At 45.2% G+C, this 22,565-nt stretch overlaps 1 protein-coding gene across 1 annotated transcript in view; it reads right to left on the bottom strand.

Moving 5' to 3' along the window:
- The window catches only part of LOC122801243 (high density lipoprotein binding protein), a 1,918,659-nt gene that overhangs the window by 674,240 nt on the left and 1,221,854 nt on the right, over nucleotides 1-22,565 (bottom strand). The window contains exons 18-19 of the mRNA XM_044070795.1: nucleotides 16,621-16,839; nucleotides 14,782-14,965 (exon numbers count right to left, since the gene is read on the bottom strand). Of these exons, the coding sequence (XP_043926730.1) occupies nucleotides 14,782-14,965; nucleotides 16,621-16,839 (403 nt within the window). The remainder of the gene's footprint in view (nucleotides 1-14,781; nucleotides 14,966-16,620; nucleotides 16,840-22,565) is intronic.

Here is a 22,565-nt window from a genome sequence, read left to right as displayed (position 1 = left end):
CAGGATTTTTGAAAAGGAACTTGTGGGACTCAGGAACCCTGTAGTACCAGTCAGGTTTACTAGGAGCCGGAGGCAGGGAATCAGGGGTCATACTGGATTCTGAAAACACATCAACAATGTCTAGTACAGGAGGTATGGCCAAAGGCCTATGCTGAGGTAGAAGGAAATCCCTAAGCCTCTTTTTTGAATCAGAAAATTCCTGACTTTCCCTTAAGGTATGTAAAGTTTCTCCAAAAGAAGAATCCTCAGGAAGGGAAGCAGACGGAATGGAATCCTCTGCATCAGAATCCTCATAAGTAGGAATGGACAAATCCAGGTCATTAGAAGAGTCAGAAGAAACTGAAATCTGATCAGAAGATTCATAATCAAACTCAGCCCTAGGCCACTTAAAAAGGGGGGGGTTTGATTACCCAATTAATCAAATCTTCAGCCATTTTGATAATTTGTTTTTTAGGCATAGGGGCCTTAATATGTGGCCTGGGCGTTGGTTTTTTAGACAGATCAAGATTTAGACCTTAGTAATGAAGGTGGGGTTGGTTTAATATGCAAGTCTGTAGACTTGAACACACCCTCAGAAGCTGGTGCCTGCACAGCTGTTTCTGACCCATCCAAGGTAGAGACATCCGCGGGTTCCATAGGTGAAGCATCTCGCAGCATACCAGACTCCGAATGGGTCTCAGTAGAGGCCTGCAAATCAGAATTAGCGGGTATCAGGGGCTGAGAAAGCTCCTGAGTACCGGCGAACTGGCGACTGGCTTAGAAGCCTTGTCGGCAGTTTTGGACCTCGGAAGCCTTATCTTTTTTCAGAATCCCGGTAGTCGGATGGCTAACAGATGACATTTCTGGATAATTAAACAGAGTACCAAAATACTTAGAGGCAAAAATGTACAGACGACGGATAGTGAGATGATTAAAATCTTTGAGGTATTTGCTTTCCACAAGTAATGCAATTATTAACTTTTACTGACATCGGTAAGGAGCAAGAAAAAGTTTCCCCAACGGGGTACTAAGCTTTAAGTTGAAGACTTCGGTTCTGAAACTCGAAAAAGAAAATTTCAGGAGTCAGCCGACCAGCACTTACGAACTGCTTCTGCTTTGGGCACAGCAAGAAAGACTGATGTAATGGCATCTGATGCAGGTTTTATACCCCTGACGTCATGGAAGAAGGGACAGCAACTGACGCAGGACCCAAGACTTTAATCAGGCCGACTGAGGGCAACCTGCCAGCAGATTACCCAAATGTAATGACTGCAACAGTGAAACTCAAAGAACATCCTTGCTCTTGGTCAAACTACCATTTGTATTAATACTAATATTACACAGTAAGATTGGACACCCTTTAAGGGCCTTAAAGTAGCCAAGGAGTTGGCTGGTGGCAGTGAAAGTACAGTTTTGTACCTACCATAAATGTAGATGCTCGAGTGTTCACACTGCTGCAGTCATTACACTTGGGTTATCCTGCCATCAGGCGGTTGCCCAGTCGGCCTGAGTTCCAAAGTCTTGGTCCGGCGTTGGTTGCGGTCGCCTCCTCCCAGACGTCAGTGTGACAGGTGTATACAAGATGCAGCAGACGCCATTTTCTTCAGTTTTTCTTGCCCCAGATGTCAGGTGCCCCCAAATAGGTAGGCAATTCAAACTGCTAGTAAAACATGAAGAAAAGCAAACAACTTTCAGGTACCAGCAAATGCTCCCATTAGGTAGTAAAGGGTAGGAGACCTAGGTACGTATCGACAAAAGAGTGGGGTAGGAGGGAGGGTAACCTGGGCTGCAGCAGTGTGAACACTCGAACATCTACATTTATGGTAGGATTCAAAACTGTACTATGTTCATCGTGTTACACTGCTGCAGTTATTACACCTGGGTAGAATCCCAAAGCTGAGGTAGGGTGACTGGTTCTATATTGCATTAGGGGTGGCTATAAGGCACTGCAGAGGTGAAGCCAGCTCTGGATTTGGAGTATAGAGGCAGATTGTAATGCTTGGTGAAGGTATGCACAGAGCTCGATGTTGCTGCTTCCAAAATATCCTTGGTAGGTACTCCTCTGAGGTAGGCCATTGAACTGGCTGTTGCCCTGGTGGAGTGTGATCTGATGCTGGAAGGCACAGGTTTTCCATGGTGCGTGTAGCAGAAACGTATGCAATGTCCTATCCATTTTGAAATAGTCTGCTTTGAAATGGCTTTTACCTGTGCTCCTACAACATATGCTACCAATAATTGCTCAGATTTTCTGAAAGCTTTGGTTTTGTCCAGGTACAAGTGTAACTGCCTGTGAATGTCCAATGAATGCAGTAGTCTCTCCCCTTTATTCTGTGGTTTTGGATAAAAGGTTGGCAAGTGAATAGTTTAGTTTAGGGCCACACTTGAAACCACCTTAGGCATGAAAGTAGGGTTAGTTCTTAAGGACACCCTGTCCTGGTGGAAAATGAGTAAAGGTTCCACTGCCATTAGTGCATGTAACTCAAACTCTTCGTGCTGATGCGAGTGCCAGGAGCAGAGCAGTTTTCCAAGAGGTATATTTTCATTCTGCTGTGCTAGCTGGCTCAAAAGGAGGTAAAGTTAATTTTTACAAAACAAAGTTGAGGTCCCAAGTTGGAGCAGGTGCTCTACGGGGTGGTCTTATGTTTTTTGCCCCTCTGAGGTACTGTTTTGGCAAAGGATGAGAGAAAACTGGTGGATCCGTATTATAATGAGCAGAGATGGCAGAGGCGTGGATCTTGATGGATGAGAAGGAGAGGCCTTTGTCCAGCATCTCAGTCAAATATTGTAGTATCTGAGGAATGTTTGGCACAAGAGGGTCAAGGCTATGAGCCTGGTTCCAGGCACAGAATCTCTTCCATTTATCCAAATAGGCTTTCCTGGCATTAGGTCTTCTGGCCTCCAGGATGACATCCATAGCAGCTTTGGAGAGAGACATTACTTGCTTGGCTAAGAAATCTTCCATGCAGTGAGGTTTAAGGTCCTTAGCTGACTGTGGAGTATCTGATTGTTGTGCTGAGAGAATAGGTGTGGAATTTGAGGCAAAATCCAGGGAGGTAATTGTGCTAAGTTTTTTAAAACTAGGTACCAGTGCTGGCGTGGCGGAGAGAGTAGGTGTGGAATTTGAAGCAAAATCCAGGGAGGTCCTTGTGCCAAGTTTAAGATTTGGTACCAGTGCTGGCGTGGCCATCAAGATCATTTTTGGCTCCTCTTGCCTGGCTTTTATGAGTACCTTTGGAAGAAGAGGCAGTGGTGGGAAAGCGTATACTGTTAGGTTTTTCCAGCTGAATGAGAGGGCATCCACTTTCCATGCTTGTGGATGGTAACTCCTTGTGCAGAATTTCTGTGGCTGGCAATTCCTTGGGGATGCAAACAGATCTATGTCTGGGCTCCACCATTTCTGTGTTATCATTCTGAATATTTGTGGATTCAGTTCCCATTTGTGGGGATCCATGATATTTCTGCTTAATTCATCTGCCAGTGTGTTTTTCTCTCCTGGCAGGAATTGTGCTTGTAGATTAACTTGATAGTTTATAGCTGTGTTCCACAAGGTCATTGCTTGTCTGCAGAGAGGGTATGAATGGGTAGAGGGGGTATGAATAGGTGCCCCCTTGCTTATGTACCACATGACTGTGCTGTTGTCTGTCTTTAGTAGCAGTTGTCCTGGATGCAGTAGGTCCTTGAAAGCTATAAGGGCATTTTGTACAGCTAGCATCTCTTTTTGGTTGATGTGAATATGCCTTTGTTCTATAGGCCACTTACCTGAAAGCATTTTCCTGCCATGTGTGCTCCCCAGGCGTAATCCGATGCATCTGTTGTCAGTGTTTGCCTGGCTGTGGGGTGAGTAAAAGGCTGTCCCTTGTTGAGGTGACAAGCTTGGGCCCACCACTGAAACTCCTTCTGAAGGCAAGGTATTAGTGGTATAACTGTTTCCAAACAGTGACCGTGTTGAGACCATACACTCTTTAGGTACCATTGTAGTTTCCTCATATGCAGTCTGGCATATGGAATTAGTAGTATGCAAGATGACATTGTAGCCCAAGGCCTGCAGAATTTTTCTTGCAGGGAGTTGGGTCTTTGCTGCCATCAATTGAAATTGAGTCAATTGTCCTTGCTTGTCTGGCGTGAGAAACCATCTGGGCCGTTGTGTTCAAGCTGGCACCCAGGAATATTATCGTTTGTGAGGGCACTAGTTTTGATTTCTTTTCGTTTACTGTGTACCCCAGGCAACTTGACTTTTTTTTTTACAAACGCCAGATGCTTTAGGAGAATGTCTTTGCTCTCTGCTTGAATTAGGCAGTCATCCAGGTATGGGTAAATTTGTATACCTGTCTGCAAAATGCAATTACTGGTGCCAGGCACTCTGTGAAGACCCTGGGTGCAGTAGATGAGCAAAGGGCAGTGCAGAGAATTGGTAATGCATTGGACGAGCTATGAATCTGAGGTATCTTCTGCAGTTTTGTCTGATAGGGACATGCAGGTATGCCTCCTTGAGGTCCAAGGTCACGAGCAAAGCTTGCTTGCCCAGCATGGGAAGAAGCTGCTGCAATGTCAACATTTTGAATTTCTGAACATCCACGTAAGTGTTTAGAGATGAAAGATCCAGAATAGGCCTCCAGGCTTCATCTTTTCTGGGTACCAGAAGGAGTCTTGAGTAAAATCCTTGTCCTTGTTCCTGTGGAGGTACCTTTTGAATAGCTTCCATGGTCATGGGTGCTGTAATTTGTTTTTGAGCCTCTGCCCATTGATTTGGTGGCAGATTTGGCATTCCTTTTAACCTTGGCAGAGTGTGAAAGTGGAACCTGTAACCCTGTAAAACGATATTGAGAACCCATTTGTCTTTGGTGATCATATACCAATTGATATAGAAAAGAGCCAGCTTTCCTCCCAATGGGGCTGCCAAGAGGGAAATGTTTGGCAGCTGTAGTTTGAAGTCATTGGGACTGTTTTTTGTAAGGTTGTCTGTCTTCTTTCTGGCCTGGTGTACCCCATTGTCGAGGCCTGTAAGGACCTTGTGGCGGTCCTCTACCTCTTGGACATCTGTATTTGCCCCTTTGAGGTCTAACAGGAAAGGACCAATTCTTTGTTGGCCAGTTTCTGCTAAATTGAGGAGGCCGTACCTGTAAGAAATCCTTCACTATCTGCATAGATTTTGCTTTATCCTCCATTTTCTTTAGTACCTCTTCTGCCTTAACTCCAAATAAGACATCATGCTGCAAAGGTGCATCCAGTAGTTTTGCTTTAACATGATCTAGTAATGTATGTTCCTTTAACCATGCATGTCTAATAACAGAGCCTGTAACTGCTGCTCTACAGGAGGCTTCTAAAGAATCAAAACCACATTGCAAAGTATGTTTTCCCACTTGCTCAGCCGCATGCAATAAATCCTGCATTTCTTTAAAATTAGGAGGATCCGTATCTGAAAGCATTTTTGTTTCAACTGAGACATCAGAAACTGCTGATATTTTAACATGTGAAATTGGCAATTTAAAGCTCTCATTGCTAAAGTTGCAGATGTATATACTTTCTTTCCCATCTGTCCAATGCTTTGGAGTCTGTCAGAGGGATCTGGATTCTTTGCTGATGAGGCCTTAACCCATTTGGGTCCCTGAGAAATAGTTTCTGGGTCTGCCACTGGGCTTTTATACAGAAATTTGTGGGAGTCAGGGACTCTAATACCTGTCTTGTTTAACTGGAGCTGGAGGTAAGGAATCAGGATTTAAGCTGGATTCAGTATACACATCATCCACAATATCCAACACTGGCAGAATAGCAAGGGGTCTGTGCTGAGGCAAAAGGAATTCTCTGAGCCTTTTCTTGGATTCTGAGTAATCATGGCCTTCCCAATGGAAATGCTCCCTTCATGGTGTGTAAAGTTAACCCAAAAGAGTAACCCTCTGGTGGAGAAGCTGATGGAATAGATTCCTCAGCATCCAAATCCTCATAAGGGGGTAAAGAATAACCTATGTCTGAGGAAGAATCAGAGGAAATGGACACCTGGTCAGAGGAGTCATAATCCACATCCTGTCTGGCCCTTTTATCAGGAGGGGGATGGGACACCCTGATCAGAGTGATCAGGTCTTTAGCCATTTTGAGCATTTGTTCCTTAGGCATGGAGGCCTGTCCTGGAGACTGTGATTTCTGTGTTTTAAGAGGTGGTTTGAACTTAGAAGAGGGTTTAATGGAAAGCTGACTAGGTCTGAAGACGCCCTCTGAAGCTGTGGGTGGCTCATGTACTCCGGATCCATCTGCAGGGTCGGTATCGGTAGTCTGTAAAACTTGGGAGTCTGAAGGCCCAGCCATCTCCACTATGGATTTGGTGGCTGCCTGTGGCTCTGCAGAAGCCATTGCCAGGAGCTGTAAAGGCGCCTCGCTGAAAACCGGAGAACCGGCGACTGGTCTAGAAGAGGCTTAGTCAGTTTTAGGCCTCGGATGCCTGTCTTTGTGCTTTTTATAAAAAGCGGTCGGAAGTTCCGATGGCATTGTGTTAATTAAATTTTCTGCCAAAGTAATGTCAGGCAAAATCAAACAGATGTTTTATAGTGCGCTTGTTAAACCTAGCACAAAACCGACAACCAGTGACATCGTGGTCTGGGCCTAGGCATGGGATAAAATAAGAATGGAAATCCTTGAGGTATTTGCTTCCCACAAGAAAAATACAGTTATTAACTTTTACTGACATCGGTCTGAGGCAAGAAAAAGTTTCCCCAACGGGGTACTTAGTTTTGTAGAAGACTTCGGATCTGGATTCGGAAATTAAATTAAAATCTCAGGAGTCGGCCGACCGGCACTTGCAAACTGCTTTTGCTTTGGGCACCGCGCGGCAAGAAAGACTGAAGAAAAAGGCGTCGGCTGCATCTTATATACCCCTGTCACACTGACGTCAGGGAGGAGGCGACAGCAACCGACGCCGGACCAAGACTTTGGAACTCAGGCCGACTGGGGAACCGCCTGACGGCAGGATAACCCTAGTGTAATGACTGCAGCAGTGTAACACGATGAACATCTACCTTAAAGTCTGGCCAAAAGGAGACATAGTAACCCTGTGCCAGCCTTTCCCTGTATGTATACCTCAAAGTGTGTGTCTCAGCTACTTGGGCAGGGACACGAAGCACTGGCTGGACAGAGGGTGCTGGAGGTCTTGGGTCAGTCGCTCAGCTGAGATCTCCGCTCTATAGCTGTGCTAGTGGGGAGTCTTACTGGGGATCTGGAGACCAACAAACTTGCCCTGGACTGACTATGGGGTCACAGTGTGAGCTCTTAAGGGAAATTGCACTTGATGCAGAGAGCTGCATCTGGAAATATAGTGTGTGTGTGTGTGTGTGTGTGTGTGTGTGTGTGTGTGTGTGTGTGTGTGTATGTATATATACTTGTCATCCCTTCCAGTGTAAATCCCAGACTGTTGCCAGTGGGGAGGCTTGAAGTTCCTGGATTACTGGTTCAGTGGTGGATCGTCACACATGGCATGCAAGTAGTAGAATCCAAATCATTTTTTGCTTTTAGGAGAAGCCTTCTCAAGTGCACTCCTATTAGAGGCATGAACCCACCCTGAGTACCAGGCCTGAAAAGCTCATGAGATCCCATGGTCTAGCATGCTCCCCTACTTGTTAGTAGTAGTCTAATACTTAGTCTAAGGAGAAAGTACAGTTTTGTACCTACCATAAATGTAGATGTCCGATAGGTATGCAACTGCAATCCCTGCATATGGGTTGTCCGGCCTCAGGCAGCCCTTCGGTCAGCCGGATTCCAAAGTCTGGGTCCGGCGTCGGCTGATGTCTCCCTTTCCCCGACGGCAGAGCGCCTGGGGTATAAAAGCGTCAGCCGACGCCATCTTCTTCAGTGTTTCTTGCCCCAGATGCCAGGTGCCCTCTAAGGAAGGCTAAATTTTGAAAAGAGAGAAAAAATTCCAGACAAGTACAATAACAAAAACAAATGCACCATAAAAGATTACCCCAGGTAGCTAAAATGAGGAGTAGAAACCCAAAGGAATACCACAGAGGGGTAGGTGGGAGGGAAAACCTGACTGCAGTTGCATACCTATCGGACATCTACATTAATGGTAGGTACAAAACTGTACTATTTCCTTCAAGGATGCAACTGCAGTCCTTACACATGGGTTGAATACCATAGCCAACCTGGGGGTGGTAGGCACTAAGACAAAGATGGTGTAGCTAAAATGCCCTGCAGGACTGCAGAAGCAAACCCTGCTCTGGATTTGGAATATAAAGGCAGGTTGTAATGTTTGGAAAATGTATGCACGGAGCTCCATGTAGCAGCTTCTAAAATGTCCTTTGTTACCACTGCTCTTAAAAAGGCTGTGGAGGTGGCTGTAGCTCTGGTGGAATGTGGCCTGATGTCAGATGGCACAGCTTTTCCATGAAAAGAGTAGCAGAATCGAATGCAATTTCCAATCTATTTAGAAATTGTCTGTTTGGAAATTGCTTTTCCCTGCAATCCAGCAGCGTAAGCTACAAAAAGCTGGTCAGATTTTCTGAAAAACTTTGTTCTGTCCAAGTAGTAGCGCAACTGTCTGTGTATGTCCAAGGTGTGCAGAAGTCTCTCCCCTTTATTTTGAGGATTGGGAAAGAAGGTAGGCAGGTGAATAGCTTGATTCAAGGACACCCTGGATACCACCCTTTGGCATGAATGACGGATTGGTTCTCAGGGAAATTCTGTCCTGATGAAAAATGAGAAATGGTTGTATTACCATAAGGGCCTGTAGCTCAGAGACTCTTCTTGCTGAGGTTACTGCCAGAAGGAAAGCTGTCTTCCAAGACAGAAATTTCAACTCTGAAGATGCTGCTGGTTCAAAGGGAGGAAGAGTTAATTTTTTCCAGCATGAAGTTGAGGTCCCATGCAGGCACTGGTGGTTTCCTTGGAGGGTTGATGTTCTTTATACCTCTTAGAAACTGTCTTAGCAATGGGTGAGAAAATACAGGCGGATCAGTGTTATATTTGGCAGATATTGCTGAAGCATGTATTTTTATGGAAGAATATGAAAGGCCATTGTGGAGCATTTCAGCCAAATATTCTAGGATCTGTGGAATGCTCATCACTGATGGGTCTTGACCCTTTTTGCTGTTCCAGATAAGAAATCTCTTCCATTTTGCTGAGTATGTTTTTCTAGTGGAAGGTCTGCGTGCCTCCAGGATATCTTTTACCCTTTTGGAACGTGTATCCTGAGGCATAGTCATGGAATCTTCCAAGCTGTCAGCTTCAATGTTTTCAAGCTGGGGTGTAGTGTCCTGTAATTGTGCTGTGTCAGAAGAAGTGGCCTTTGAGGAAGGAGCCACGGATTGGTGTGTGTCAAGCTCCGTAGCAGTGGGTACCAGTGTTGTCTTGGCCAGTCTGGAGCTATCAGTATGACTTTCGGTTGCTCTGTCTTGATCTTTAGTAACACCTTGGTCATCAAAGGAAGAGGTGGGAAGGCATATAGTGTTAGAGAGTTCCAACTGAAGGAGAGAGTGTCCACCTTCCATGCTTGAGGATGGTATGTCCTTGCGCAAAACTTTTTCAGATGGTGATTGAGGTGGGAGGCAAAAAGATCTGTGTCCGGCCTTCCCCATGCTTGAGTTATTTGTAAGAAAATGTCTGGATGCAACATCCATTCATGTGGATCCATGATGTTTCTGCTTAGGCTGTCCACCAGAACATTGTCCTTCCCTGGTACAAACTGGGATTGTAGCTCTATTTTCAATTGTAGGCAGATGTCCCAGAGATTCATTGCCAGTCTGCAATGAGGGTAGGAATGGGTACCTCCTTGCTTATGTACCACATAACTGTGGTATTCTGTCTATTAGTAGATAGCCCTGATGCATGAACTTTTCGAAGGCCTTGATTGCATGCATCACTGCCAGCATTTCTTTTTGGTTGATGTGCAGGTGCTTTTCTTTTTGTGTCCATTGTCCTTGAATGCATCTGCCCTCCATGTGCGCCCCCCCCCATCCATGGTCTGAGGCGTCTGTTATGGTTTGACTTGTATGAGGCTTGCTGAAAGGCAGACCTTTGTTTATCTGGCTTGCTTGAGCCCACCACAGAAATTCCTTTTGAAGGCATGGAATGAGTGGGATCAATGCTTCCAGGCTGTGGCTGTGTTGAGACCATAAACTTTTTAGATACCATTGTAGTTTCCTCATATGCAGCCTTGCGTGTGGGATCAGAAGAATGCAAGATGCCATGAAACCCAGGGCCTGCAGGATTTTCCTTGCAGTCATCTGGGTGTGAGTTGCCAATTTTCTGAAGTATTCTGGTAATTGTTTTTGTTTTTCTTTTGTCAGAAACGCCATCTGGGTGTTTGTGTCCAGTGTGGCACCCAGGAAAGGTATTTGTTGGGATGGTACGAGACTTGATTTCTGAATATTGACTGTGTATCCCAAGGCCTGCAGTAGGTGAATGACGTAGTCCAAGTTTTTTTTAACAAGGCTTGTTGGCTGTCCGCTTGTATAAGGCAGTCGTCCAGGTAAGGGTATATTTGTATCCCCTGGAGTCTGCAATGTGCAATTACTGATGCCAGGCATTTCGTGAACACTCTGGCCGCAGTAGATAAGCCAAAGGGCAATGCTGAGAATTGATAATGCTCTGAGCCTGCAAGAAATCTGAGGTATCTTCTGCAACTTTGTCTGATTGGGACATGCAGGTATGCCTCCTTGAGGTCGAGTTACCAGCCAAGACCCCTTGCCCAGCATGGGAAGGAGTTGCTGTAAATTCAGCATTTTGAATTTTGGCACAATAAGGTAAGTATTCAGTGCGGACAAGTCCAGAATGGGTCTCCATTGGATTTCTTTTCTTGGAACAAGGAACAGTCTTGAATAAAATCCTTGGCCTTGTTCTGCAGAAGGAACCTTCTCTATTGCTCTTATTTGAAGTAGGTTTGTTATTTGAGTGCCTCTGCCCTTTGATTTGGTGGCAGGTTTGGCCTGCCATGTCTTGTTGGTAGTGTATGAAAATGGAGTCTGTATCCTTTGCCTATTATGTCCAGTATCCATTTGTCCTTTGTAATATTGTGCCAATTTTGTGAGAATAAAGATAATTTTCCGCCCAAAGGTGCTTCTAATTGAGCCCTGGATGGCGGAGTCAAAGTCAAGTCATTGAGATCGTCCCTGCGGAGCAGTGGAAGGTCCTGCCCCACCTCTCTGGTTCGGAGGCTGCCATTGGCATCCTCTGTAGGAGCCTCGAGTTTGCCCTCTACCTCTGCCACGTCTGTTTTTGCCTCTCTGAAATTCGTCTGTCTGGAAAGGCCCAATGCTTTGAAGGCCAATTCCTGCTGAATCTTGGAGGCTGTACCTGGAGGAAATCTTTGACTGTTTGCACTGATTTTGCCTTTTCCTCTATTTTCTTTAAAACCTCTTGTGCAGTAGCACCAAATAGCTTATGTTTCTCTAGTGGTGCGTCCAAAAGCTTAATTTTCACATGGTCTGGCAATGTTTGTTCCTTTAACCAAGCATGTCTGCGTATGACCGCACCTGTCATTGCTGCTCTACATGAAGCTTCCAATGCATCATATCCACACTGAAGGAAATGGTTGCTAACCTGCTGAGTATTATGAACCAATTCCTGTAACCCTTTCTATCTAATGGTTCAGGGGAAGCCAATTTCTTTTGCAAGTCATCCAACATGTATTCCTGATACTGAATCATATGAAATTGACAATTTAATGCTCGCATAGAAAGGGTGGAAGATGTATATACTTTCTTGCCCCACCTTTCTAAAGCCCTAGAATCTCTTTCCGAAGTAAGTGGATTCTTAGCAGTAGTGGAGGAAACCCTTTTAGGCCCCTGAGAAATAGTTTCAGGGTCAGCAGTATGGCCCTTGTACAGAAATTGATGTGTGCCTGGGACCCTGTAGTACCTGTCTGGCTTGACAGGGGCAGGGGGGAGGGAGTCAGGGGAACACTAGATTCTAAGTACACATCTAAAACATTTAAAACTGGAGGAATAGCTAAGGGTCTATGCTGAGGTAGCTTTAAAAATTCCCTTAACCTTTTCCTAGAATCTGAGTATTCTTGGCCTTGCCATTTGAAGTGTTCCCTCATGGAATGAAGCGTTTCCCCAAAGGAAAACTCCTCAGGAGCAGAAGCAGAGGGAATGGATTCCTCCGCATCAGAATCCTCGTAGGCCGGGAAGGCCTCCTTCCTGGTAGTCTGAATGTGCAGAATCACCTGAGGCCTCATCGGAGGACTGGGGATCTACCTGCGCAACCCTAGGCCTCTTGACAAAAGGTGGCCGAGAGCCTCTATCTGGATGTGGCTGAGAACCCCTAATTAAAGAATAAGGTCCTCAGCTAAACTTAAAATTTGAGAACCAGAAGTGGATCCCAGAGAAACAGATCTTGGAGGGAAAGACTTAGCCTGTTTGGCAGCCTTAGCACGTGTGTAGGCCTTAATGGACATAGACACTGGAGGCCTGGCAGCCCCACGTGCTGGAGTAGTCTTATCCACTGAAATGGTGTCAGAAATATCCTGGGCTAGAACAGAAACCGGCACCGAGCTGGCCTCCGGTACCGAAGTAACCGGTGGGGCGGTGTTGTCTGTCTGTAGCGGTTGTGAAACCAGCTCAGAAGAGACAAACACTCGCGGTAGGCCTAAGCATGGTGTCGGTCGAGACCGCGGACCACGAGTGTCGGTCCTTATCCTTCCGTTTTTTAGGTAAATGTGCTGTCGGAAGCTCCGACGGCATGATACAACAGAAATCTTCCCCAAAATAATCCTGTGCAAACTCTGACCGACGCCTAAGAGTGCGTTTATTGAAAGAAGCACAAGCTGTACAGGCTGAAACGTTGCGTTCTGGGCCTAGGCAGGGTAAGCAGTAAGAGTGGAAATCCTTATGAGGTATTTGTTTCCCACAAGTTAAACAATTATTAACTTTTACAGTTTTATCTGACATCGGCTGAGGCAAGAAAAGGTCCCAAACGGGGTACTTAGCTTTTTTGAAGACTTCAGTAGCTGAAAACACAGGAACTGGCCAACCGGCACTTGCGAACTGCTTCTGCTTTAGGCGCTGTGCGGCAAGAAAGACTGAAGAAGATGGAGTCGGCTGACGCTTTCATACCCCAGGCGCTCTGACGGGGAAAGGGCGACATCAGCCGACGCCGGACCCAGACTGGACTCCGGCCGACCGAAGGGCTGCCTGAGGCAGGACAACCCATATGTAAGGACTGCAGTTGCATCCTTGAAGGACATCGTGTTGATTGAGGTCTGACATGCCTTATAAATGCCTTCTGCAAATAATCTTGAAAAAGGCTGCATTTGTGGCTGCCTTAGTCTTTCTGGGTTGTGCCCCAACTGCTACTTCTAATGTCCCATCACTGCATTTATATCAGAAAAACAGCCAAAGACTTTGAAAGGGCCTGCTTGAACAGAATTGCTCAGTCTGTCCAACATCCTTCTGTCAAGCAATGGACACCGGACCTACCAGTGGAACTCCAGGAATGGCAGGATTTTCTCCCTTTTCGAGAATTAGACGAAAGCAAACAGCTGGACAGTCAGATTTACTTCAAGCTCACAGGCTACACTTGGCAAACACAATGGGCTGGTCCTAAAATACATATTTACAGAACACCAAGTCTCCTTGCAGTAGTAGTCCTGGAGCTCTGACTATTTTGGCTGAAGTGACTGCCATAAGGAACAGTCTAAAAAGCACTTACGAGGTAATGAAACACTGGGTTCAAATTCCCAGTCATCAACCTTTGGAGCACAAAGTCTCAAGGGTAGAAATCAGTTTCATGGGAGTCTAAATGTAGCCCCCCCCCCTTACAAAAACTGTTTTACATATGCAAAACAATCTTAGAGGTTCTATTGGCAAACATTTCTGCAATGACGGACAAGTGCCCAAAGATGTACAAAAGACCCTTGGCTAAGAACGCCACCAGATATTTCAGAACCAGCACTTCTTAGCAATGATTTGGAGAGATGACCCAGGAGGTAAAGTTATCGAAAAAGCTCTTCCACCTTTCCAGCCATTTCTGTAACAGGGCTCTCCTTCCTTGAGTCAGAGGTTCTTACTGAGTCAACTAAACCAGAATGGAGAACCATGGCTGCAGAGGCCAGAAGTGGACATGCTCAACAGAACTCTCAACCACATCCGTCTGACTTTTTTCAGCATGCCTGTAAGCAATCAAGGAACCAAGTTGAGGCAAGCAATCCTTTCTACATGAAGCTAAAAAGGCTCAATTGTCCAAGTCTTCTGGCCAGGGAAACTAGACATGATGTGGTGGCATTATAAGATGAAGGACGCCATCTTCAAGAGGAGTTCCAGCCCCAGATTTCTCAGAAAACCTTTAGGTGGGTGGTCTACCTTCCATTAATGGTTTACTCAATGAAAAAAAAAAGTGTTTAGGTGCTCAGACCCAAGCATCTTCCACAACACAGCATAACAAAGCCAACATACAAATTACATTTAGAAGGTAAAAAATTCAAAACCTTAAAACATGCAACAAAAGTCAAATGTTTAGCCATCTGAAGGTACTAGAAATGTTAGAAAGGCAAGTCTGAGATATTACACTGAACTATTGTGGAAATAATTCACTTTGCTCAGAAAATTGCTTAGCTCTTAACAAATGTCAGTCTATTTACTGAGGAAAGAATGGTCTGCGATATACTCTTCAAAGGCATGACTCCCACATGGCACAAATTAATGGCAAACAAGTTCTGATTCTGGGTTTTGTTTTTCTAGGCCAGTCAAGCTTGTAACAGTATTTCATACGATGAAATGAAATACGTTTCTGTTTAAGCATTCTATATTTCATACTTAAGACCACAACAACGAAAATAAGGCTTCAATATCATTCAACAATGCTAGAATTACACACCATTTCTATTTAACACAGAAAGCCTACTAGTTGAGATGCTCTCACCTGGGAGCTCTTCCCTCTCTGGGAATTTTATCTGCACACTGTGGTCCCTAGTAATCTGCTGGATTCGTGAACCTTTTGGTCCCATAATAGACCGATGGAACCTCTGCGAAATCACACACTCAATTGTCACCTGGGCATCCTACATAAGCACAAAGAAAATTACCATTGTGTTTATCAATACAATGCCTGTTATTTTTTCTGCAACAGCCATCCATTCATTCCTCAAAATAACAGACTTCTACAGCCATGCTCCCCTCTATGATCTCCATGAACATAAATGTATTACATGATTAGTGGTTTAGACACTTTCTTCCTCTTATCTTAATAGTTATGCATGTGAAAAATAATCGTACAATTCATGCCTGTCTGCACCAACAGACTAGCAACCTAAACACGATGCTGTTTGAACCTTTTCAAAAAGAGAACAGGGATAAAAACGGATTATCTGATACCAACTGGTATTGGTGCTATAAGCAGCACCATTAATCTACAGTGCATGCTAGAGGAAGCCAAAACACCAAATTCAGTTTTCAATTATAAACCACAACAGCAAGAAATATAAACAAACCTGTCTTAACAGATCTTTCCCTTATACCACATACACTCAGCATGATTTAAGTATTCATAAAACATCTGAGCATTCAAGGTTAGATGTTAGGGAGTTTTTTGCTGGCACTTTTGAATATCACAGCAAAACAAGCGACAGGCAAACTTCGCCAAGCCCTGAAGCAGTTAACCTTCACAGGCTGCGGAGAAGTGTTTGCACAGAAGAAAATATCTGACAGACTACACAGATGAGGGTCTGTCAAGGAATGGGGCATAAACTACAAGAATATACCTTGTAACTCTATTATTAACCAACTATTTTCTGAATATTGTTCTGCTTGATTTTTTTGTTTCCATTAATTTTGTATAAGTCCACCCTTGAACTTATGGTATCTTGCTAAATATTTTTAATGTTAATGATTTTGTTTACTTCATGTAATTGGAGCTTTTCTCCCCGGGCCTCTACTGAAAACAGATATTTGTCCAGTTAGACTAGCCCGGTCAACAAATGTAAAATAAAATAAAATAAATAAATAAATAAAATAAATAAATACCTGACAAGCTGGTGGGAACAACTGAATGTCAAAAGCTACCCCACTAAATAATACTTGTAGCCAGCACTAGCACCATCACAACTGCATTACAAAAGGTGGAAATGCATGCTGATAGCAAAGTACCACCTGCTAGTTCATAGTTTATTAAACATGCAAGAGCCTCTCTCATACACAAATTAAGTTCCACAGCTATGGTCAGACAATATTAAGGCTATGATCAGACCTACACAAAGATGATTACCACATGAAATAATAAGCTGGCCAGGAAAGCCAGCAATGGCATCCCATCAACTAGTATAAAAAGTCATGCAACTTTGATTTTTACCCATACTTGTCAAAAGCTACAGCCAGTACAAAACAGCCCAAATTGGGTTAATAATCGTCTTCTGAAGGTCACTCAGTAACTAAGCCGCACCATGTACAATGAAAATACCACTGTAGCACCTAAAGTACAAGGCATCACTGGGTCGCTTTAGTCTAATAAAACCTTTAGTATATACACCAAGTCCACTGCTAAATAATATTACTCCATTAGACAGACAGATGCCTTCACAATTTTATAGAAAGCATCACAGCACTACTCATGCTAAAGCAAAATAAAAGCCAGAATTTTAAATTTAAAGGTTGCATTAGTTTACAATGATCATTTACCAATTTAACGTGAAAAATAAACATCACTAGATTAGGTCCTTACCAAATCCTCGATGATCTCAAGCATGCGTTTCTTTGCTGCTTCTACACAATCTTTTGCACCTTTGAGGGTCACTCTATCACTCTGCATGCCAGTACGAGGGAAGCTGACCATGACACCACCATACTCTTCAGCAATCTCTCTCAAAACTTGTCCACGTCGTGCAACGAAATAGCGGTGATGCTTTGGGTCCACACTCAAGGCATCCTCCACAACATTTTCCTGAATGGTGGAAACAATGGCATTTACTGTGAGCAATAAGCCATATTGTCATCAAAACCCACAATCAAGTCATTATCAAGTGAATGTACAATCATCTCTCCATTTATGCTAAAAAATGTTTCGAGTGACTACCTGCAACCAGTGGAATAAGACCACAATATAGATTCACTCCTTTGTTCAATAATGACCCAAGCACTCAGTCCACAAAGCAGACAAAAATAAGTCCTGGAGGAGGAACCAGACACAAAACATGCATACTTGTAGGGCAACTTGGACAAAATACCTACAGTACGTTTTGGGGGTGTGAAGGGAAATTGGAGAGCTGTGTGAAAAGCAGGAAAGGGTGTGCTGACTCCCCTTTCAAGGCACTGCAAAAGAGAAAGTACAGTTGTATACACTTAACATAAATGTAGATGTTAGAGTGGTATTCAGTGTTGCAGTCATCACATTTGGGTTATTCCCTGCCAGGGTAGACATCAGCCGGCCTGAATACCAGAGGCTTAAGTATTTCTGCGTTGGTTGCCGTCGCTTCAGGACCGACATCAGGTCGTCAGTAGTATAAAGTAAGGCAGCTGACGCCATTATATCAGTTTTTCTTGCCCCATCAGGAGCCCCCAAGTAGGAGCCAGGTTATGGTGGGAAGAACCCCACCAGTAGAAAAGTAAATACCAAAATGTCCCTTGTAAGGAGAGAGAGAAGAGGGGGATGGAGGGAGGGAAACCAGGACTGCAATAATAAATACACTCCAACATCTACATTTATGGTAAGTGTACACAACTGTACTACGTTCTGTGTGATTCACTGTCGCTGTCATCACATTTGGGTTGATTCCCAAAGCTGAGGAAAAGGGTGGAGGCAGTCAAGGAGACTAGGGGCTGGCTAGGATGCCCTGCATGACTGCAATGGGAAAACCTGCCCTGGATTTGGAGAAGATAGGCAGGTGGTAATGTTTGGTGAAAGTGTGAACAGATGTTCAGGTGGCAACCTCTTGGATATCCCTGGTGGGGACGACTCTGAGGAAAGCTGAAGAGGTGGAGGCCGCTCTGGTGGAGAGCGTCTTGACCCCTCCTTAGGGGGAGGCTTTCCGTGTTGCTTGTAACAGAAATGGTTGCAGTGTGCAATTGTTTGGAGATGGCTTTGCCCTCTGCCCCTGCAGCAAAGCTAACCTGCAACTGATCAGACTTTCTGAATGATTTAGTCCTGTCTAGATAGAATCTGAGGTGTCTGTGCACATCCAGAGAGTGCAGGATCCTTTCCCCCTTGTTCTGTGGGTTAGGGAAAAAAGGTGGGCAAATGGATTGGTTGAGAGCCACAATGGACACCACTTTGGGCATGAAGGATGCGTTAGTCCTGAGGGAAACCAGTCAGCATGGAAGATGGACTCCACAGCCATGAGTGCTTGTAGAAGGAGACCCTTCTGGTTGAACTGATAGCCAGAAGAAAAGCTGTCTTCCAGAAGAGAAATTTTAACTCTGCTGAAGATGCTGGCTCAAAGGGGGACAGGGTGAGCTTTTCCAACACAAAGTTAATGTCCCAAGCTGGGGTAGGTGCTCTACTGGGTGGGCCTCAAGTTGCTAGCCTCTCTTAGGAATTGTTTAATCAGAGGGTGTGAGAAAAGAGGGTGCTCAGTGGGGAAATGAGCAGAGAAAGAGGCATGAATTTTAATAGAGGAAAAAGAGAGACTACTGTGTAGCAGGTCAGCTAGGTAATCCAGGATGAGAGGGAGGGATATCAGCCCCCTTAGTTGGAATACAGGTGCAGAACCTTTTCCATTTATCAGCATAAGACTTTCTAGTGCTAGGGCATCTGGCCTCACGTAAAACATCTTGAACCGGTTTACTGAGGTTGGCAGATTGATCAGTAGTTAAGGAATAAGCCAAGCTGCCAAATTGAGGGTCTGCAATTGGGGATGCATTAATTCTCCTTCCCTCTGGGTCAGGAGGGTTGGGGCCTGAATAAGATGCCATGGTGGCAGTAGGGACAGGGTGGGCAGTAGTGGGTACCAGTGCTGGCGAGGCCAGTCTGGAGCAATAAGAATTGTCCTTGTTTTTTCCTCCCTTATTTTGAGCAGTACCCTGATAATGACAGATAGTGGAGGAAAGGCATAGACTGATAGACTGACCCAGGGGAAGGACAGGGCATCCACTTTCCAAGCCATGCAGTGATGCTCCCTGGTGCAGAACTTGCTGGGCTGATGGTTGGTGTGCGAGGCAAACAGGTCGACCTTCAGGGTGCCTCATTTCTGAGTTTAGGGAGAAGGTCCTTTTGTCTAGCTGACACTCGTGTGGGTCCAGAAGACTTCTGCTTAAGTGATCTGCCAGAGAGTTTAGAGAACCTGGCAGGAATTGTGCTAACAGGTGTAGTTGCATGGCAGAGGTTGTCCGCAATAGCCAGCCTGCATAGAGGGTAGGAGTGAGTCCCTCTCTGCTTGTTGATATACTCATACGATATGTTTTAATCAGGAGAGCCCCTGGAGAGAAGGGGCCTGAAAGCTGCCAGTGCCTGCTGGACAGCCAACATCTCTTTTTGGCTGATGTGCAGATGGATTTGCTGTGGGCTCCACTGGCCCTGTATGCACCTGCCGTCCAGGTGTGCACCCCAGGCACAGTCTGATGCTTACGTGGCGAGGGTCTGGGCAGCAGGGGGTGGTGAGAAAAGTTAGTCCCTAGTTGTGGGAGCATGCTGCTGCCCACCAAAGAAAATCTTTCCTGAGGCAAGGTATCATGGGTATAAGTTTCCAGGTCTTGAGAGTGTTGACACCAAAGGCTTTTTAGGTACCATTGAAGTTTCCTCATATACAGTCTGGCATCTGGAATGAGTAGAATGCAAGATGCCATAACCCCCAGAGCTTGCAGGATTTTCCTTGCAGATAACAGGGGTCTGGTGGCTAGAGGAGTGAAGTAGGCTGTCAGGTAAGTTTGCTTTTCTAGTGTAAAGAATGTCATCTGGGATTCTGTGTCCAGGCTTGCTCCCAGGAATATAATCCTTTGGGTGGGTACTAGTTTGGATTTCTTTTCGTTGATCGCGTACCCTAGGGAGGTCAGTAGGGACTTTACAAAGACCAGGTGCACAAGTAGATTTTCCTGTCTGAATTATGCAGTCGTCCAAGTATGGATAAATTTGGATATTCCTTTGTCTGCAAAAGGCGATGGCCAGAGCCAGACATTTTGTGAAAACTCTGGGAGCAGTAGATAAGCCAAAGGGAAATGGAGAGAACTGAAAGGGCAGAGATCCTGCCCTGAAACAGATATTTCCTGCATGATTCCCTGACAGGAATGTGGAGGTAGGCCTCTTAGGTCTAGGGTGGCTAGCCAAGCATCCTTGGAGAGCATGGGTAACAGTTGCTGTAGGGTGAGCATTCTGAATTTTATCACCAGGAAGGTGTTTAGAATGGATAGATAGAGGATGGGGCGCCAAGTGTCCTCTTTTCTAGGTACCAGAAAAAGTCTGGAGTAGAAACCTTGGTCTTTCTTTTCTGTACGAATGTGCGCTACTGCCATCAGAGAGCAGGGAAAGGACTTGCTTTGGCACCTCTGCCTACTGGTTTGGACGTAAATATGGGAACCCTTTTGGGGTTGGAAGTGTGTGGAAAGAAAATTTGTATCCCTGGGACACTGTTGAGGACTCCGCAGTCACTGGTAATGGTGGCCCAGGTGCTTGCATGAAAGGAGTTTTTTTCCTCCCAAGGGTAAGTGAAGGTGGACAGAGGGAGGGGGTGGTGGTGGAGAGACATTGTGAGTTCTTACCATGAGGGGGTGGCTTAGAACTCCCTGGTTTGGAAGTGGAGGAATTCCACTGTTTTGATCTCTGCATTCACTGTGGCTGCTGTCTGGGGGGGTCTGCTTCCATGGAGTCTGGGCTGAACTGACCTTGTGGGAGCAAGAAAGGACCAGTGCTTGGATGGGCAATGCCTACTGAACCTGGGTGGCTGGAACTGTAAGAAATCCTTAACTGTCTGCATAGATTTTGCTTTTTCTTCCATCTTTAGGACCTCCTCTCCCTTAGTGCCAAATAAGTTGTCTTTGTGCAAGGGTGCATCCAACAATTTAGATTTAACATGGTCTGGCAAGGGCTGTTCCTTAAGCCATGAATGCCTTCCAAGGACAGAACTGGTGACTGTTGCCCAGAAAGAAGCTTCTAGGGTGTCAAAACCACAGTGTAAGGTGTGCTTAGTTACTTGACTTGCAGAATGCATTAACTCTTGTAACTCTTTAGATTCTGCACAAGCAGGAAAGGAAGACCCTGTTTTAGAAGTTCCATGGTATGTTGCTGAAATTTTAGCATATGGAACTAGCAATTTAGTGCTCTGATAGCAAGAGTAGCAGAGGTGTATACTTTTTTACCCCATCTGTCTAGTGCTCGGTAATACCTATCTGAGGGGGTAGGATTCTCAACAGAGGCTGCTTTAATACCTTTAGGCCCTTGAGAAATTACCTCAGGGTCAGCAGTAGGATTTTTGAAAAGAAATTTGCGCGAGTCAGGGAATAACACCGGTCAGGTTTCCTGGTTGCACAAGGTAGGGCGTTGGGAGTCAAAATGGATTCCAGGAAAACATCATCCACATCTAGGACTGGGGGAATGGCCAGGCGTCTGTTGTGGAAGATCTAAGAATTCCCAGAGTCTCTTTTTAGACTGAGGATAGTCCTGACATTCCCACTGGAAATGCTCCCTTAAAGTATGAAGGGTTTCCCCAAAGGAAAAGTCCTCAGATGGAGAGGCTAAGGGAATGGAATCCTCTGCATCAGAATCCTCAAGCAGAAAGGGGTTGCATGTCTTCATAATCAGAGTCAGACTCCTGTTCAGATAAAACTACTGGGGACAGATCTCTTTCCTTTGGAAGGGGTAGCTTGGCTTCCCCTGATAAGCACAAGGTCTTCTGCCATTTTAAACATCTGAGACTGAAGCAAGGAAGCAGGTGCCAGAGAGTGGGTCGTCTGTTTCTTGGGAGTGGTTCATACTCTGGGCCTTAGAAAATGTCGTTTTCGAAAGAATGGCAGACGAAAAAGTGGCAGTCTGTCGAGAATCGGTAGTGTGAAGTACTTCCCATCCAAGGGAGAGCCAACCACAGGATCCTTAATCGAAGAGTTTTGCAGCATACCGGACTCCAAAAAGGTCTCTGTAGTAGCCTGCAAATCCACAGAAGCAGGCATCAGGGGCTACGTGGAGAACAGACTAGCTTAACGGAAGCATCGTCGGTAGGGTTGGACCTGTGCAGTCTGCATTTATCCTTCCTTTTTCAGAAGATCTGCTGTCTGATAGCAGAAGGAAGCCATATCGGAATTAGAGGACTGAAAGTGAAAATGTCCAGCTACAATAAGTGCACGACGACGTATAGTTCTGGCGTTGAACAAAAAACAAAAGTGACAGCAGGGGATGTCGTGGTCTGGGCTTAAGCAAGTGACACAGTAAGAGTGAAAGTCTCAGTGTGGTACTTGCTTTCCACAGGCAACACAACTGTTAACTTTTTCTGACATTGGTTAGTGCAAGAAAAAAGGATCCCCAACAGGGTGCTTAGCTTTAGAAGACTTCAGCTTCAATTCGGAAAATGAAATTCAGGCAGAGGCCGACCGGCACTTGTGCAAACTGCTTCGGCCTCCGTGGCAAGAAAGACTGATGTAATGGCATCGGCTGCCTTACTTTATACTACTGACAACTTGATGCCAGTCCTGAAGCAACAGCAACCAATGCAGAAATACTAAGTCTCTGGTATTCGGGCCAGAGGGCTA

The sequence above is a fragment of the Protopterus annectens genome, chromosome 4.part1 (genome assembly GCF_019279795.1).
Source record: "Protopterus annectens isolate FY-2018-M chromosome 4.part1, PAN1.0, whole genome shotgun sequence".
Classification (NCBI taxonomy): Eukaryota; Metazoa; Chordata; order Ceratodontiformes; family Protopteridae; genus Protopterus; species Protopterus annectens.
Note: the sequence above shows the minus strand (reverse complement) of the source record. Positions and strands in the feature narration are given on the sequence as shown.